The sequence below is a fragment of the Hylobates moloch genome, unplaced genomic scaffold, assembly GCF_009828535.3.
Source record: "Hylobates moloch isolate HMO894 unplaced genomic scaffold, HMol_V3 SCAFFOLD_23, whole genome shotgun sequence".
In the NCBI taxonomy this organism is placed as follows: domain Eukaryota; kingdom Metazoa; phylum Chordata; class Mammalia; order Primates; family Hylobatidae; genus Hylobates; species Hylobates moloch.
The window spans coordinates 15,792,036-15,809,099 of NW_026652298.1; the positions used below are offsets into that span (position 1 = coordinate 15,792,036).

Consider the following 17,064-nt stretch of genomic DNA (forward strand, 5'->3'; position numbering starts at 1 on the left):
GAGGTGAACGTTCAACTGTGTGTGACCAGTTGAATAGAGAGCTTCAGATTATTTGCATTTGGATCTTCTTTTTTTTAATAGGATTCAAAATCACTGCTTAAACTTTTTTTTCCCACTTTATCACTGACTTACGCTGCGTTTTGGATTTACTCCTGAAGTAATAGGGGATTCATTTAAATTTGAGAACCCAACTAGATTATTCACTAGAAAATCAGTTATTAAAACTCAATATTTTGGATAGCATAGAGGATCTAGGTAGTTGTATTTCTCAGTTAATGAGGATTAAATCCATTTAAAATACGTGAAATGATACACAACTTTGGTAATGGGAAAAAATAGGTGTCTGATTTTGAGAAAATGTAATAAGGTGAAAACATGGCAAAATATTTTTCCATTAACTATGCAGAATTAAATCATAATTTAGTAATGCTTCCTTTGTGATTTCCAAGTGGGATTAAAAAAGGATGTTACCATTACTGGCTCTTGGTTTTTGCTTAAAAAATTCTGGCCATATTTATTTTAAAAGAAGTGCCATTTTTCTTCAAAAGACAACCTAAAACAAAATACAAAGCTTGCCTTAATTGGAAGTTGAATCTAGCTTTGTGGTGTTGGATAGGGATTGAACTAAGAAATGAGCTATGTGATTGTTGTTAATTTATCTAGATTGTAAGAGTGGTTTCTGAAATTTTGAAGTGCAAAATTTTAGATTTGTAGTTTTTACATAACATTGCTATGCTAAAGACCTGCATTCTGATTCTTGGGGGGAAATGTTTTTTAATTGAACTTATGTGTTCAAGGAACAGAATGGTGGTCAGTATGGTTGAAGCATAGTGAGTGAGGGTCATGAGTGTTTGAGATTGGAGGGGATAGATAGGACACAGATTATGGTAGGGCTTTTTAGACCATGGAAAGAGGGGTTCTAATTTTATTCTTAAGGTAATTAGAAATCATTGATGGGTTTTAAGCAGGTATATGACATGATTTGACATGTTTTAAAAAGATCAGACTGGCTGCTGTGATAAGAAGTGACATTGATTTCATAAACTTCCGTTTTCACCGTTAGCAAGTGCCATTACTTAACAGTTGTTAAATCTTAGTTCTGTATCGTATTTGTATATATAGTCATTAATGGTCAAAATGTTCTCTAATAGCATAAGTGGAAATGAAAACAGTTGTCTTTTTTTCCTTGAAAGCTCTTTTCATTTATTCTGAAAAATTTTTTCTGTTTTCAAATTCTGAGATCTTATATTTCTTCTAATTTACATTCACATTAAAAATAATACGTTCCTTAATGCTGAAAGTAAAAACTGAATTTAGTAATGCTATAGAAAGATCATTCAAAGTTTTTTTTAAGGTTTTTGTCCTTTTCCTACCATGGCATAAATAAGGTCTCAATATTTTAGATATATTTTCTTAGGTGAACTTTCAGCATGATAATAATACTCATTTCTTAGGGTTGATAAAAGGATTAAGTTACTACCTCAGTTAAATTCGATGCCATGATAATTGTTGACTATTAGGAACTCATACAATCTGTGTTTTTTAATGACCAAGGTACAGTTGATTCTCATTCTTTGTGAATTCTGTATTTTTGAATTCACTTAGTGAGTAAAATTTTTTTGAAATCCCCACATCAACAGTTGGAGCACTTTTGTGGTCGTTTGTGGACACAGAGTGATGAAAAATTTGGGTTTGTCTATATGCACGGAGGTCGAAGTCTTCTTGTTTTGGCACTCAGGCTGTAAACAAGCATGCAGTCTGTTTAGTGCTATGTTCTTTGAATTGTGCTTTTTGTTGGTGATTTCACTGTTAAGGTGGGCCCACAAGTGTAGTGCCAAACTGCTGTGTAGTGTTCCTAAGTACAGGGAGATTGTGAAGCACCTCATGGAGAAAATATTAAATACATGTATTAGATAAGCTTCATTCAGGCCTGAGTTGTAGCGCTGCTGACTGTGAGTTCAGTGTTGATGAACCGACAATATATAACAGCTAAGGTGTCTTTAAACAGAAGCACATATAAAATAAGGTTAAATATTTTATTAATTAATGTAAATGTGACCAGAGGCTTGTAGGAACTTCAGCCTGTATTTTCCCTAGGAATAATGGTTCAATATTCAATAACCCATTGTTCGTGGAAACTATAGAACGTAGCTACCACAAGTAATGAGAAACAGCCTATTTTTTAGGGTCAAGTTTAAAAGTGGCGAAAATATCCAGACAGTAAAATATATTTCGAATTACATTTAAAACTAATGTGACCTTACTTTTAATAAGTCAGACATATATATGACTGAAAGTTTGGAGTCCCTAGTCTCCTTTCATTCTTGTTGAGTTAGTTCATTCTTTTCAAGATTAGAGAATGGTAGCTTTGGATACTAATAGAAAATATGTGTTCTGTGTGTTTTTTTTCTTCTTTCGATAGCTTGGTGTTTCACTTAGCAGTTTGGGAGCTATACCAGCAGCAGCACTAGACCCCAACATTGCAACACTTGGAGAGATACCACAGCCACCACTTATGGGAAACGTGGATCCTTCCAAAATAGATGAAATTAGGAGAACGGTTTATGTTGGAAATCTGAATTCCCAGGTAACTAACTTAAGAAGAAACAAAGCAGCAGTAGCCCTTATTCTTTTTCTCTTCTTAAAAATCGTATCAGTGGATACAGTAATATTTACCTGATTTTTTAAATGGATATATTTTATCAGAGTGTCACTTTGTTTCCTTAGACAACGACAGCTGATCAACTACTTGAATTTTTTAAACAAGTTGGAGAAGTGAAGTTTGTGCGGATGGCAGGTGATGAGACTCAGCCAACTCGGTTTGCTTTTGTGGAATTTGCAGACCAAAATTCTGTACCAAGGGCCCTTGCTTTTAATGGAGTTATGTTTGGAGACAGGCCACTGAAGTAAGAAATCCTAAACAAAGAAATTTTAATGATTTTGAAAAAATTTAAAGTATTTTTGATGTAATGAAGGCTTTTTTTTCTTTTTAATAGTAATTGGCAATTTGTGGAAAGGAAGACTTTGTGTTAAGTATAAATGAAATACATGAGATACCATTTTAGTCTTTAAATTCCTTTATTTAGAGACATTTATTTTCTCATTTTCTGTTTTCTAGGGTCTAATTCAGTGTTAACATTATTTATATACCCTGCATAACGGTTGTAGGTCTTTTTCCATAAACTTTAATAAGTCAGGTTGGTTTTACATTATGACTCTAAACTAATTGAGCAACTTAACATGTGGGTTGAACTATAGTACTTCCAGTAACAACTGTGGTAAATTCAAAATCTACAGAAGGAAATTATAAGTGCCCAGAAATGTTTTAAACCAGAAATTTTGACTTTTGAGGTTTGCTTACATCCTTGTTTGTAAAACATTGATAATGGCCTTCGAGATACTCTGGACCAGAAATTCTATATCATGCAGATTGTTGAGGCAAATATAGTTTTGCTTGAATTGCATAGATTGCTTTAGTTGTACAATTTGATCAGGATTTTTCTGTTAAGGATAAGTTTTTAGTGGGTACTTGTCTTCTCAGTGTGGAAGGGGTAAAGCAAGACACATAATATCCATTCATGTATATCAGAGAAGTCACTCTTACCTAGTAGAGGAAGAGTTTTATCAGATGCCTTGCACATTCAAAGCTATGTCTAACTCAGCCATGGTTCAGCGTTGGTTAAAATGGTGTACATAATATGATATACAGGTAGCTTTCCCTTCTAGAGTGTACAGGATATCAGTAAGATCTTTTGATCTGAAAATAGAAATGATTCATTTTCATATTGGTATCAGCATTTTAATTTATTTTAATTCTAAGCTATGGAAAAGCACTTAATCTAGTCTGTTTGAATTAAGTTAGCTAGGGTTCAATTTTTCTTTTCTCCCTGCTTTTGGTTGTATTAGCAAGGAATGATAGGAAGTGAGGATGAGAGATTAATCATAGTTTTGAGGTTGCTTTTGGTTATTCTGTATATCATTCTTATGTGCTTCTGAGATGTCCTCACGTTTATAAATATGTGTATCATATAAATGTTTGTTTCATGTTTTATAAAATGTGGTGTGTATTTGTGATATGCTAATATTTTTAATTTAGAATAAATCACTCCAACAATGCAATAGTAAAACCCCCTGAGATGACACCTCAGGCTGCAGCTAAGGAGTTAGAAGAAGTAATGAAGCGAGTACGAGAAGCTCAGTCATTTATCTCAGCAGCTATTGAACCAGGTAAGTCCATAACGTTGTTACATAGGTCATAATTTAAAGATCATAGAATCTTAGAACTGGAAGGAATTTTAGAAATCATCTTGTTCAGTCACTTCATTTTACAAACAAGAAGACTGAAACTCAAGAAATAGTAAGTAGCATACTCATGTCAAAGAATAACTTAGCCCATATTTTATCTTTTTCTGTGATACTGAATTGAGGCACTTTAGTCTGAGCTAATCAGCTCTGTATTTTCATAGCAAAATCAGTGCTCAGAAGTGATTTGTTGAAAGCAAAAATGTTATTGCAAGGCTAAAAACAGTAAATATATTTAAAACGTTACTGCTCAGCAGGTTTACTTTTCCTCAACATTTTAATTTTAAAAATAGAAAAGAGAGCCCGTGATTTAGAAAAAAATACAGATACTGTATTTTAGTAAGGTAAAGGAACACCTATTCAAACTTTTGTGTTGCTAATGAAAATAATTTAAAAACCCATTCTAAAAACATCTAGCTGGTTTACATTTGAGCAGATTTTCTAAATCAACACTCAGAATTTAAGCTTCAATTCTAGCTGAATGGGTGGAGAAAGGACTTAAAATCACTGTCACAGGAATTACAGACATGTTATAATCGTACGTTACGGCAGCAACAAAATATTACGAACAGCTGTTTATAATCATCTGGTTTATATGTACTGCTGCAGGGTGGCTGCACTCAACGAGTTTATGCAATGACTTTCTTGGATGTTTCTGAAGGAGGAGGATGTACAGAGAGTAGGCCCCTTGCACTATATGTGGTACATTCCACTTGTGCCTGATTATTAACTGGGATCTTTAATTGTTCTGAGCTTACACTGCAAAGTGATTTTTTCCTCCCAGAGTCTGGAAAGAGCAATGAAAGAAAAGGCGGTCGATCTCGTTCCCATACTCGCTCAAAATCCAGGTCTAGCTCAAAATCCCATTCTAGAAGGAAAAGATCACAATCAAAACACAGGTGAGAATTTCTGCTGTCTTATTTAAATTTTATTTTAGTTTTGTATTTAAAATATTAAGATTTTATGAGTTTTCGTCAGAATATCAGAAGTTAGAAATTTTAGTAGTGTACACCTGAAGTGTGGTTACCATTAAATATTGTTCTAGTTGTAATACTGTAGAGAATGAAATTTTGTCTAATGATACTTAATTTTTAAATATTTGAACTTATCTTTGTTTTTAGAAGTTAGTTTTGTGTCTAAAGATACTCTATTCCAGATTTTTCTAAGAGTAAACTAGTCTTTATATAGAAGTGACAAAAGCTGTTTTCGTTCTTTATATTGAGAAAAGGGAACATACTTAGTGACCATGCTGAAAATAATTGCTCAAGTTGCAGCTTTTTTGTTTTGTTTTCCCAGTCTATTCCAAGTCTGGGGAGCACCACCCCAGATCTTTCACACAATTCCCTATTTTCAGTACCACGTATCCAAAGGAACACTTTGAGTCCTTGGTATTGCTGGTGATAAGAGCCTCCTCTGCCCACTTTTGGACCTGAAACACAGGAGTACTTGCAGTTTCAGCTTCAGTTGTAGTACTTTGCTTAAGCTCTGTTTATCTTATTTTTGATCATAGCTTTGTCCTTTTGATTTTCTTTATCTGTCATTTCTTTGTCTTTGGTATAAAGGGGACCTTAAAATGCAAGCTTGGCAATACCATCCTAATTGGAAGTACCCTAAAGATCATTACTAAAGTTACAAATTTTGTTGTCTTTTTTAAGGTACGGAGGGGGCTGTTGTTGAAATGTGAAAGTATGTATAGTGGATCCTAATTGCATGTTACGTGTACATACGTACTCATATGTATGTCTTGAGAGAGCAGGGAGGGAAGAGTGTATCTGTGTATGTTGGGGTTTTAAAGAAGGAGAAAGGATTTGGGGCAGGGAAAAGGAACCAGTTTGTTTTACATTGTTTTTACCAGCAGGCTCAGTTTACTTTGTTTTTTTTATGTGTGTGTGTGTGTTGGTCAAGGAGATTCAAAGAATGAGGAAAAATAGGATGTTCTTTCTTAGATTCTAGTAAACAAGTATACACCAGATACACTAGTGTATACTTGTCTATTCTTCGTTTGCAAAATCTCCTTTGGAATATGGTTTTACTGCCTTTATCCAAGGACTTACAGTAAGACACTTTCAGAACCAAGTGAAGGAGGTTGTTTCACATACAAGAATAAGGCAGTGCAGCAGAGGCCAGAATCAGGAAACGATAGTGGAACAGAAGCTGCAGTGGTACTAGACTGTGGATATTTCTATATGTTGACAGGATGTGGTGAGGGTAAAGGAGATCAAGGAAATAATAGAATTGGGCTGAAGAGTAATATTACAACTTCTTTTCTGAGGAAGACTGATGACCTGAATCTCGTATTGTGTTGATTGTAAGGGAGAGCTAATGTCCAAGACTGGAACAAGCCAAAACTTGATGAATAAAATTGTTGTTTCTTTGATGATCTAAGTGAAGTTTTGTGTGCTTTATGTAGATTTGTCTGTACAAATGTACACAAAATGTCTACGTAGCATTAGAAATAATGTATATATGTTCCTTTTTTTTTTTTCGAGATGGCAGTTTCAGTCTGTTACCCAGGCTGGAGTGCAGTAGCTTGATCTCGGCTCACTGCAGCCTCCACCTCCCAGGCACAAGTGATCCTCCCCCTTCAGCTTCTCGAGTAGCTGAGCCACAGATACGCACCACCACGCCTGGCTAATTTTGTATTTTTTGTAGAAACGGGGTTTTATCATACTGCCCAGGTTCGTCTTGAACTCCTGAGCTCAAGCGATCCTCCCGCCTTGGCCTCCAAAAGTGCTGGGATTACAGGCGTGGTATACGTGTTCTTAACTGGCATATATACATACATACATATTTTTGTCAGCATATTCTGTTTTTGTGCATGCATGTGGAAACATGTAGCCTTAAGTTCATGAACAAATGCAAAAGAGAGAATGAGTTATCTTTAAATGAGAAAAAAAAAATTCCTTACCTAAAAACATTTAACTTAAAGATTCTGACCTGGAAGGATCCCACTATCCCCCAGAAACCAGGAAGGGGATGATAGGCCTTTCTTGACATTTCCTCCTCTGCTAGTGGGAGTTGATATTCTTGAATCTCACCCTGACCTATTAGACTTAGCATGAGCGTGGGTTGCGGGAACCCTTTAACTTAAAGGCCCACCTTCTACTTTTTCACCATTTTCAAATGCTTCTAGAGCCATGCTTCCTACCTCCCCACCCTCCCCCACTGCCTTTCCCTGTTCCTTCCCCTTCTTATGGTTAGAGAGAGAAAGGGGTTTCTTGTCACTGTGACCTTGGCTAGGACTAGGGAGGTATGTTTCCATTTTGTCCAAGTTTTGATGCCTGTTTTATTTATTGAAACATAGAAAAGATGGATAGTACTATAATTTTTATAATTTTAAGTAACCTTTATAGATTAGCACAGGAACTATAAGACATTTTATAATATTTTAATGGAAAACAACTGATTTACAAATGAACTTTGATGCAGCATAATGGTAAGTTGCTGTTTTTTTTACAGTTTAAAAGTAAGATTTTGCATTATTCAGAATAATACAATTTCTCATTAAAAATGAGAGCTAATGATAAATCTTTAGTTAGATTAGATCTGCTCTTGACTACTTTTAGCATTCTTAATCAGAAAACTACTAGTGGGGAGTTTTAGTAGACAAAAATATTTAACGTCACAGTTAAAATGTAATAATTACTCTTAGTCACTGTCTTTTGACATCTCAGCTGCAGGGTAAGGTTGGAAGCCAAGTGATCGGTGCTTTTTATTATTAACTTATTTATGAGAGTTATACTTAATTTTTAAAAGTAAGTTTTGCTTAAGGTTGGAAAGCATTGCTTTGAGGAAAACAAAAGAGTTACATTTTTAGCAAGGACAACTTAAAACGGAAATCTTATAGTAAGACTTTTTATTAAGTGTGTAGAAGCAAAGGCACTTTAAAAGATTACCCTATGTGGATATCTATAAATGGACTAATAATGTTCTCAGTTTTGCAGTTTTGTCTTAACATGTACTCCTTAACTTTCATGGCTCTTAAGTACTAGTGATAAAGATTTCAGCAAGCTATGAATTATCTTCTTGTATTAAAAACATGATAATGTGATTTCTTATCTAGGGTCTTTGGAAAAAAATAAAAAATAATGTATGTTGAACCAAATGAGGCTAAAAAAATATATATGGAATGAAGACAATTGTGTATTATTTTTAAAGCCAAATAGTAGACGAATAGTTTAAATGGAAATTAGCTATTGAAATTTTGATTTGTAATGTTGATTAGTATTTCAATCAGCATTTTGACTAACTGAAAAATGTGTTTAAAAACAAAAAAGATTTTATTATTAATGAGGATTATTTGGAGGTTTTTCTGGTTTCAAAGCATACCACAAAGCATGGTCTTTTTTTTTTTTTTTTTTCTTTTCTTTTTTTGAGATGGAATCTCGCTCTGTTGCTCAGGCTGGAGTGCAGTGGTGCGATCTCGGCTCACTGCAACCTCTGCCCCCTGGGTTCAATTGATTCTCCCACCTCAGCTTCCTGAGTAACTGGGACTACAGGTGTATGCCACCATACGCAGCTAATTTTTGTATTTTTAGTGGAGACGGGTTTCACTGTGTTTGGCAAGGCTGATCTTGAAATCCTGACCTCGAGTGATCCACCTGCCTTGGCCTCCCAAAGTGCTGGGATTACAGGTGTGAGCCACTGTGCCCAGCCCAATGATATTTCTTTTACTGATAATTGTTCTAAATTTATTAAAACATGACTATCAAGATGAGTTTTAGCTGTATAAAGGATACTTATAGAAGTTCATTCAGCTTCCTTGGAATACGTACATAAAGATATAAAGTTTACATTTATGTTAACTTTTAATGATGATGACATTGAGAGTTAAGAGTTTTAAACATTTACTTTGTGCTAGAGAATACTACGCAGTTTTACATACGTCATCAGTTGTAATCCTCATGACAGCCCTAAGAGATGCAGGTATGATTCCTACTCCACTTTATAGAGGAAGAAACTCAGGCTTGGAGAGGTTAAGTGACTAGCCAGAGTTCTCACAGGTACTGTGTGGCAGAGCTGACTTTCAGAGCCAGATTGTCAGACTCCAAAGCTGTTGAGTCTAATCACTTTGCTATTTAAGTTGTGTACATCTGTTTTGTTACAATTTAATAAGTAGTTAGGATACCTCATTATGAAAAAATCACATTCTCAAAAAACTTTTTCAGTGAGAAAGGGGGCCAACTCCATATTGGAATAACAGTTACTTTTCCTGCAATTAAATGTTTCCTGCAGTTAAAGGTTTCTTTTCGTACAGGTTGAGACTCACAAATTTGAAAATCTGAAATCCAAAAGGCATCAAAACTTTTTGAACGCTTTCATGATACTCAAAGGAAATGCTCACTGGAGCATTTGGATTTTTCAGTTGTGTGTTTGGGATGCTCTACCAGTTTTATATGTGTGTATATATAGAATGCAAATATTCCAAAATCTCCAAAAATGTGAAATTCAAAACACTTTTGGTTCCAAGCATTTCACATCAGGGATACTCAACTGGTAGCTATGATTAAACAGCTATAAAATCGAGGCATTGCAAATCCAATATTTGATTATATCTAGTTTTAACTTATGAGTAATGATTTTTATTTTCCTCTCACAGTAGCGCTGTCATTAGGACTGTGCTTCCTTTTATATATTCTTTTTGTTTGTTATGACAGACAGCACACATTCACAGGAACTACTCAACCATGTAACCACTACTCCCTGTCATGATGTGTTATGACCAGATTACATACAAGTCAACAGGGAAAAATCTTCTATACTGATTTGAGGCATAAAATGACTAGCAAAAACCACATCTGAAAATATACGAAATAACTGTTAAATTCTTTGTTTCTTTCTCTGTTCTAGACGATGAAATAATCCAGTAGAGTTTTCAATAAATGTGTTTCAGATTATGTAACTAAAGTATTATTTAAGAGAAAATTTTAAAATATCGTTAAATACTGTTAGGACAGATTGAAAATTTTCTTGTTTGAAAGATCGTAAATTCTTAAAAGTTGAAATTCTAAGAATAAGTTTTGATATTCTAACACTTTGTTTTTCTTTAGGAGTAGATCCCATAATAGATCACGTTCAAGACAGAAAGACAGACGTAGATCTAAGAGCCCACATAAAAAACGCTCTAAATCAAGGGAGAGACGGAAGTCAAGGAGTCGTTCGCATTCACGGTGAGTTTTAGAGAAATTAACAATAATTTTTTTTTTCCTCAGAGTTCTATTAGTGCTAAGGGATAATATTTTAATTGGCTTCATTTGTTAAAAATCTGTTGTGGTTTAGGTTTTTAATGAGAGAAATTAAACCTTTTTTATTGTTTTAGTAATCTAGGATTAATATTGATTGCCATTGATATGAATCTGATGTCAGTGTGACTCATGAGGTTTCCAGACTACTCAATTCAGCTTGTGTAATATGAATAGCTTTGTTTAGCAGCTTCTTGTACACCTGAGCTATATAAAAATGTATATGTAAATGTCTGTAGCTACTATAAATTGTCTTGTGTTGGTAATTGTTGCAGAGAGAGAGAGGTCTTTTTAGAGGAGGTAGAATTATTTTAGTTATGAATTTATTTATTTTTGTTTTTAAAGGGACAAGAGAAAAGACACTCGAGAAAAGATCAAGGAAAAGGAAAGAGTGAAAGAGAAAGACAGGGAAAAGGAGAGAGAGAGGGAAAAGGAACGTGAAAAAGAAAAGGAACGGGGTAAAAACAAAGATAAAGACCGGGACAAGGAACGGGAAAAGGACCGGGAAAAAGACAAGGAAAAGGACAGAGAGAGAGAACGGGAAAAAGAGCATGAAAAGGATCGAGACAAAGAGAAGGAAAAGGAACAGGACAAAGAAAAGGAACGAGAAAAAGACAGATCCAAAGAGATAGATGAAAAAAGAAAGAAGGATAAGAAATCCAGAACACCACCCAGGAGTTACAATGCATCGCGAAGATCTCGTAGTTCCAGCAGGTTTGATAATGCTTAAAATTTTTACAAAGGGATTTGCTGATGACAATTGGAAACAAAATTTTTACGGAGGGAGAAAAGGTTATTGTACGCAAGTGGAACCTGTAAAGTAATATAGGAACATTTTCTTCTCATTTCAGAGTAAACATTTCTCTAGCAGAGTGGGGAAAGAGATGATACTGGGCAACATTATTTGAAAAGTTTTAGCTATTCTTTGTAACCACTATATTAATAGAATAATAATAATTGTTATTTTCTTAGAGGGTGGGATGGCAGGAAAAGGTACTTTTTTTAAAAAGCACATTAAGAATTTGCCTCTTAGGCTTTTTCCTGAACTTTTTTTGAATGGTGTGATTAATTTTAATATGTAAAATGATTGCTGAAGTTGCAGTGTTAGCCCTCTTTGTCACCTGAGTTAATTTTTATCCTTATTCTGTTAAGTGCATAACATTTAAATTTTGGTTATGTTTTATTTTGTCAGTTTTAAGGGTTAGTTTTTCCTTAGGGCTGTGATTTCAGTTTATTAATAGGTTTACTACCACCAGGTGGCAGCAAGTTGCCATAGTAACAGCTGTACAATGAGAACAACTTTGAAATTTGAGATTATCTAAACCCACATCCTTTACTTCAGATGATACCATGACTATAAATGGAAGTAACTTGTACTACACTATCTTAAAAATATTATATATATTAGCAAATTTTTTGAAGATTTTTTAAGATGGTTTTTTAATAGAAAATAATTTGAGGTAAAGGAATATATGTTTCCCATTTTTAAAACTTGTGCTTTAGTAGTTTATTTTTAATACCAGCCTTTGACTAGATAATAAAAGATAATCGTAGACATTTATTGTGCACTTTACTATATGCCAGACATGATGTCAGCAGACTTTTTCATGTCTCATCTTATTTAATTCTCATAACAGGCCTGGGAGAAGATTATTATCATCACTGTTTTAAAACATGAGGAAGCTGACGCTCTGTATGAGAAGTATAGTAGCCCTTTTCCTTTATTTTAGAGATTAAGTTTGAGAATTCTCTAACTAGTACTTACTTTTAAAAACTGCCTCAGAAGCATAAAGTTGAAAGCAGTAGTATATGTTAAAACAAGGCTCAAAATAAACAGATCACTGCCAGGTTTCAGCACATTGAACCACAAATTGAAGAATTAATGTAACCTCCTTTGCTGTGGGTATCGGTTACACCTTTACTGCAAAGTGATTTTATTGATTCTGTGTCACACATGCCTTTATGTTTCTGTGATTGTTTAGACATTACCTTTCACAGCACCAAATACTATTTTAGTTCCTTTTTAATAACGAATTTACTTTTTTTGATGACATGGGAACGTTTAATTTTTCTCGGGCTATTTTAAGTTGTTTGATGTAGAGGAAAGTTCAAGAGTTCACATTCATTCCTAAATATATATGTATATGTTTTTTGAGACAGAGTCTTGCTCTGTCGCCCAGGCTGGAGTGCAGTGTCATGATCTCGACTCACTGCAACCTCCCCCTCCCCGGTTCAAGTGATTCTTGTACCTCAGCCTCCCAAGTAGCTGGGATTACAGGTGTGCACCACCATTCCTGGCTAATTTTTGTATTTTTACTAGAGATGGAGTTTCACCATGTTGACCAGGGTGATCTTGAACTCCTGGTCTCAAGTGATCTACCCTCCTTGGCCTCCCAAAGTGCTGGGATTACAGGCGTGAGTCACCGCACCTGGCTCAAATATATTCTTCAATAACAACTGGGGCCTTGAGAATAAAAGATGACTAACATTAGTTCATAAAGGCAGCAATTTGGAATGTTTCATGCTTTCAGAAGAGCTTGGTAAAGAGTTACAATTTATTTCTTTTTTTTTTTTTGAGACGGAGTCTCGCTCTGTCACCCAGGCTGGAGTGCAGTGGCGCAATCTCGGCTCACTGCAAGCTCCGCTTCCCGGGTTCATGCCATTCTCCTGCCTCAGCCTCTCTGAGTAGCTGGGACTACAGGCGCCCGCCACCACGCCCGGCTAATTTTTTGTGTTTTTTTTTTTTTAGTAGAGACGGGGTTTCACCGTGGTCTCGATCTCCTGACCTCGTGATCCGCCCGCCTCGGCCTCCCAAAGTGCTGGGATTACAAGCGTGAGCCACTGCGCCCGGCCTATTTCTTTGAATTTTTTTTTTTTAGACAGAGTGTCACTTTGTCACCCAGGCTAGAATGCAGTGGCGCAATATCTGCTCACTGCAACCTCTGCCTCCTGGGTTCAAGCGATTCTCCTGCCTTAGCTTCCCGAGTAGCTGGGATTACAGGCATGTGCCACCACACTCAACTAATTTTTGTATTTTAGTAGAGATGGGGTTTCACCGTGTTGGCCAGGCTGGTCTCAAACTCCTGACCTCAGGTGATCCATGCATCTCAGCCTCCCAGAGTGTTGGAATTACAGACGTGAGCCACTGCACCCAGCCAAGAGTTACAATTTCTTGTCTTTTAGCATTTTTCTGCTTTTCAGATGTTCTGATTTATTTACTAAATGGAAAATATTTTAACTGTTCAAAAAATAGTTAATATTTTTATTTCTAACATTGTCTCCTAATTTATACTTTTAAAGAAAGTGATATTAAAGAAGTTTTTAATGCTTAAAAGTTACTGTCATTAAAGGTGATACCAAGAAAGGGAAGTAGAAAACAATATTTATTGAGCACCTACTCTGTGTCACACTCTGCTTTGTATATTACAGATTTTATCCTAAATCCTCAACAACCTCAGAAGACTTGAATTATTAATTGTCTTTATTTTTCAGTTGAACAAACAGATTAGGTTAAGTAATATCCTGGTTGTGTAGCTGGGTAAGGTGTATAACTCAAATTTAAGTCTAAATCTCACCAACTTTAGTTGTTAATACAGTTTCTTTCTGAAGTAATTGTCTAGATTGCTGTCTATGGAGACTTTCCTCTCATTATCATCAGCTAGTAGATATTAGACATCCACTTGTACATAGTACTTTCTGAGCAAATAAGTAAAAGAATTACACTGATCAAGGCAGAGCCATTTTGTGTAATCTTAGGGTCTGGAATACGCTGACATTCACATGCTTTGAAAAAAGTATTTTTGGTTCTTAGGCTGAGCTGTTAAGAGAATGTCATTGATGTAATGAAATAATGTATCTAATTTCCACATTAGAAGTGTAGTTTTGGAGTGTCTTGGGAATAAAAGTGGGTAATGGAGGAGAGAGTCTTAGGTAGAGGTAGAATTGAGTTGTATTCTCAGAGTTCTTGAGCTTTGTATTTTAATATAATATATACCGTGTGAGCATTTTTTATTTTAGAAATGAAAAACTTAAAATATTTTATTAGTCTCTTAGAATCAGTTTCCTGAGATGGTAAGGATAACATGAATTCCAGAGGATTTGGTTTTTCAGCTGTGTGGTCACTGATTATCAGAACTTGTGAGATAGATCATTGGGTATGTCCTCATACCATATCCCTTAAATTATAGACCTAGTGAAGTTCATTGTTTCTGAGTTGAAGTAGTTTAGAATATGTATCATTTGCTAATCTGATAAGCAAAATGGTTTTTAATAATAAAAATGTAATCTATTTTATAATTATTCCTGTCATATGTACATCTCAGATTGTAACTATTTTGCTTAAATCTAAGCAACTTGTACACTAAATTTTAAATTAATAGAACAACAGTAATGAAATGATAGGAGGTTGGGGGGAAAAGCAATCTCTCTCTAAAATGATAGTAATGTAAATGCTTTTTAAAGTAGACATTGTTAATAATTGGGTATAGAAAGTTCACATTTTACGAGGCAATTTATGTTTCAGTTCTTGAAAAGGGCCTGTTACTTTGTTATAATCCACAGTGGGGCTCCACAGTGGGGCAGCAAGGAGCTAGATACATGACAAAGGATTTGAGAAGCGAAACATGTTTTAGCTGCTGAGAAAACATACTTAACTTGAGAGAAGCAGAAACACCATTAATATTTTTTCTACTGAAGAAATTGTTCAAATAAATGAGGTGAAAAGGAGGAGGTCTACCCTTCCTAATATGAAGTCTTAGATGATGTTTTCATCAGTCTGTAAAATTTATGGTTCATAATTTGACCCACTCTAAAGTTAGGTAATTGAACATGCTCATAAAGGACATAAGTTTAAACTGGCCTCTAAAGAATACTATTCATATGAGAATATCAAGGACCCTTTGGTTTTGTATATTTGAATTGCCGTTTATTTCAGTTGCTGTTTTTAAAAAGGATGTGTTTTTGGCTTTCAGGGAAAGGCGTAGGAGGAGGAGCAGGAGTTCTTCCAGATCGCCAAGAACATCAAAAACCATAAAAAGGAAATCATCTAGATCTCCGTCCCCCAGGAGGTAGGTTGGAAGCTTGTGCTAAAACTAAACAGGAGAAAGCAATAAATATTTTTTGAAATTTTAAATTTCTCTCTTTATTTTTTAAACTTTATATTTTGGATGAATAATACATATGCATCATTCAGAAATTAAAAATAAAAGTTATATATCAGGAAGTCTTAATTTCCACTCATGCCCATCTACACTGTCCCTGACTTCATGAGGTTTTTTTGTATATGCTTCCGGTTTCATATACAGATAGCAAGATGAGAATGTATCATTTTTTTCTAATACAAAAAGCAACACAAAATCCACGCTGTTGTGCACTTGGTTTTGTCATTTAACTACCAGGAAGTCTTTTTGTCACTTAACTTACTAGGTCAGAGAGAGCTTCCTCAATTCCTTTTTATAATTGCATAGGCTTCCATCGTATGGCCGGCCGTACGTTGGTAATTTAACTAGGCTACAGTAGAAGGGGTTTTTTGAATTTTCTTACCATAAATTATGTAATACTGTAATGAATAGCTTTGGACCTAAGTTGTTTTTAGTGTGAATGTGTGTAGGAAAAATCTCAAGAAATGGCATTGTTAAGTTAGACAATAAGCATGTTTGTAATTTTTGAGAGATACTTCCTAATTATCCTCTATAAGAGTTGGCAGCAGTTTGCACTCTTTAATTATGAGAGAAGTGACCACTTCGTACATTTGTAAGCCATTTGTATTTCTTTTTCTGCGAATTGTCTGTATACTCTGCCTATTGTCCTGTTGGCCTTTTTGTTTCCTTTTCTATTTCCAAGAACTCTTTTATATTAGGGAGTTTATTATTTAGTGTTGTGATTATAAATATCATTCTCAGTAATTATAAGACTTGATTTTACAAAGGTTTTTCATTTTTAAAATAACTTTTTCTTTTATGACTTCTTATGTGAGTCACACTGATAAAAGGCTTTTCCTATTCCAAGATTATGATAGAACTTTCCCATTGTTTCTTCTTGTACTTTTGTGGTTTTATATTTTGTATTTAAATATTTGGTTAGAGTCTTATTCCTATGTACAATATGGCATATAGGTTCAGTTTTATTTTACAAATGCTTCCCTGTTGTTGCAGTACCATTTGTTAAAAACTCAATTTTTCTAACATTAATTTGATATGTTGCCTTTGTCATGTGCTGTGTTTTTCTATGCGTGTTTGGGTCTATTTCTGGGTCTTCTGTGCCCTTGGGTTGGTTTGACTGGCTGTTCATGTGCCAGTGTTCCACCTTTTTAATTACTGAGATTATACAGTATTTTTAAGTATTTGGCAAGGCCTGTTCTCTATACCCCTCATTGCTTTTATGAGTATGGTTAGCTTTCCTTTCAGTGGTTATTTTTCCACTTGAACATGAGTCAGTTGTCTGCATTCCAGAAATAAAACCTATTGATGATTTGTATTACAGTTGCATTCGATTTATAAATTAACTTAGGGAAAATTGATAA

At 34.7% G+C, this 17,064-nt stretch overlaps 1 protein-coding gene across 5 annotated transcripts in view; it reads left to right on the forward strand.

Moving 5' to 3' along the window:
• SREK1 (splicing regulatory glutamic acid and lysine rich protein 1) overlaps positions 1-17,064 on the forward strand; it is a 36,888-nt gene that overhangs the window by 15,705 nt on the left and 4,119 nt on the right. For 4 of the 5 annotated variants that reach the window (XM_032144581.2, XM_032144580.3, XM_032144583.2 and 1 more), the window contains 7 exons: positions 2,423-2,587; positions 2,728-2,906; positions 4,097-4,227; positions 5,087-5,201; positions 10,353-10,472; positions 10,890-11,258; positions 15,515-15,610. In XM_032144581.2, coding sequence (XP_032000472.1) covers positions 2,423-2,587; positions 2,728-2,906; positions 4,097-4,227; positions 5,087-5,201; positions 10,353-10,472; positions 10,890-11,258; positions 15,515-15,610 — 1,175 coding nt within the window. Of the gene's footprint in view, positions 1-2,422; positions 2,588-2,727; positions 2,907-4,096; positions 4,228-5,086; positions 5,202-10,352; positions 10,473-10,889; positions 11,259-15,514; positions 15,611-17,064 lie in introns of those variants that run through there. The other variant, XM_032144585.3, reaches the window with a different exon arrangement.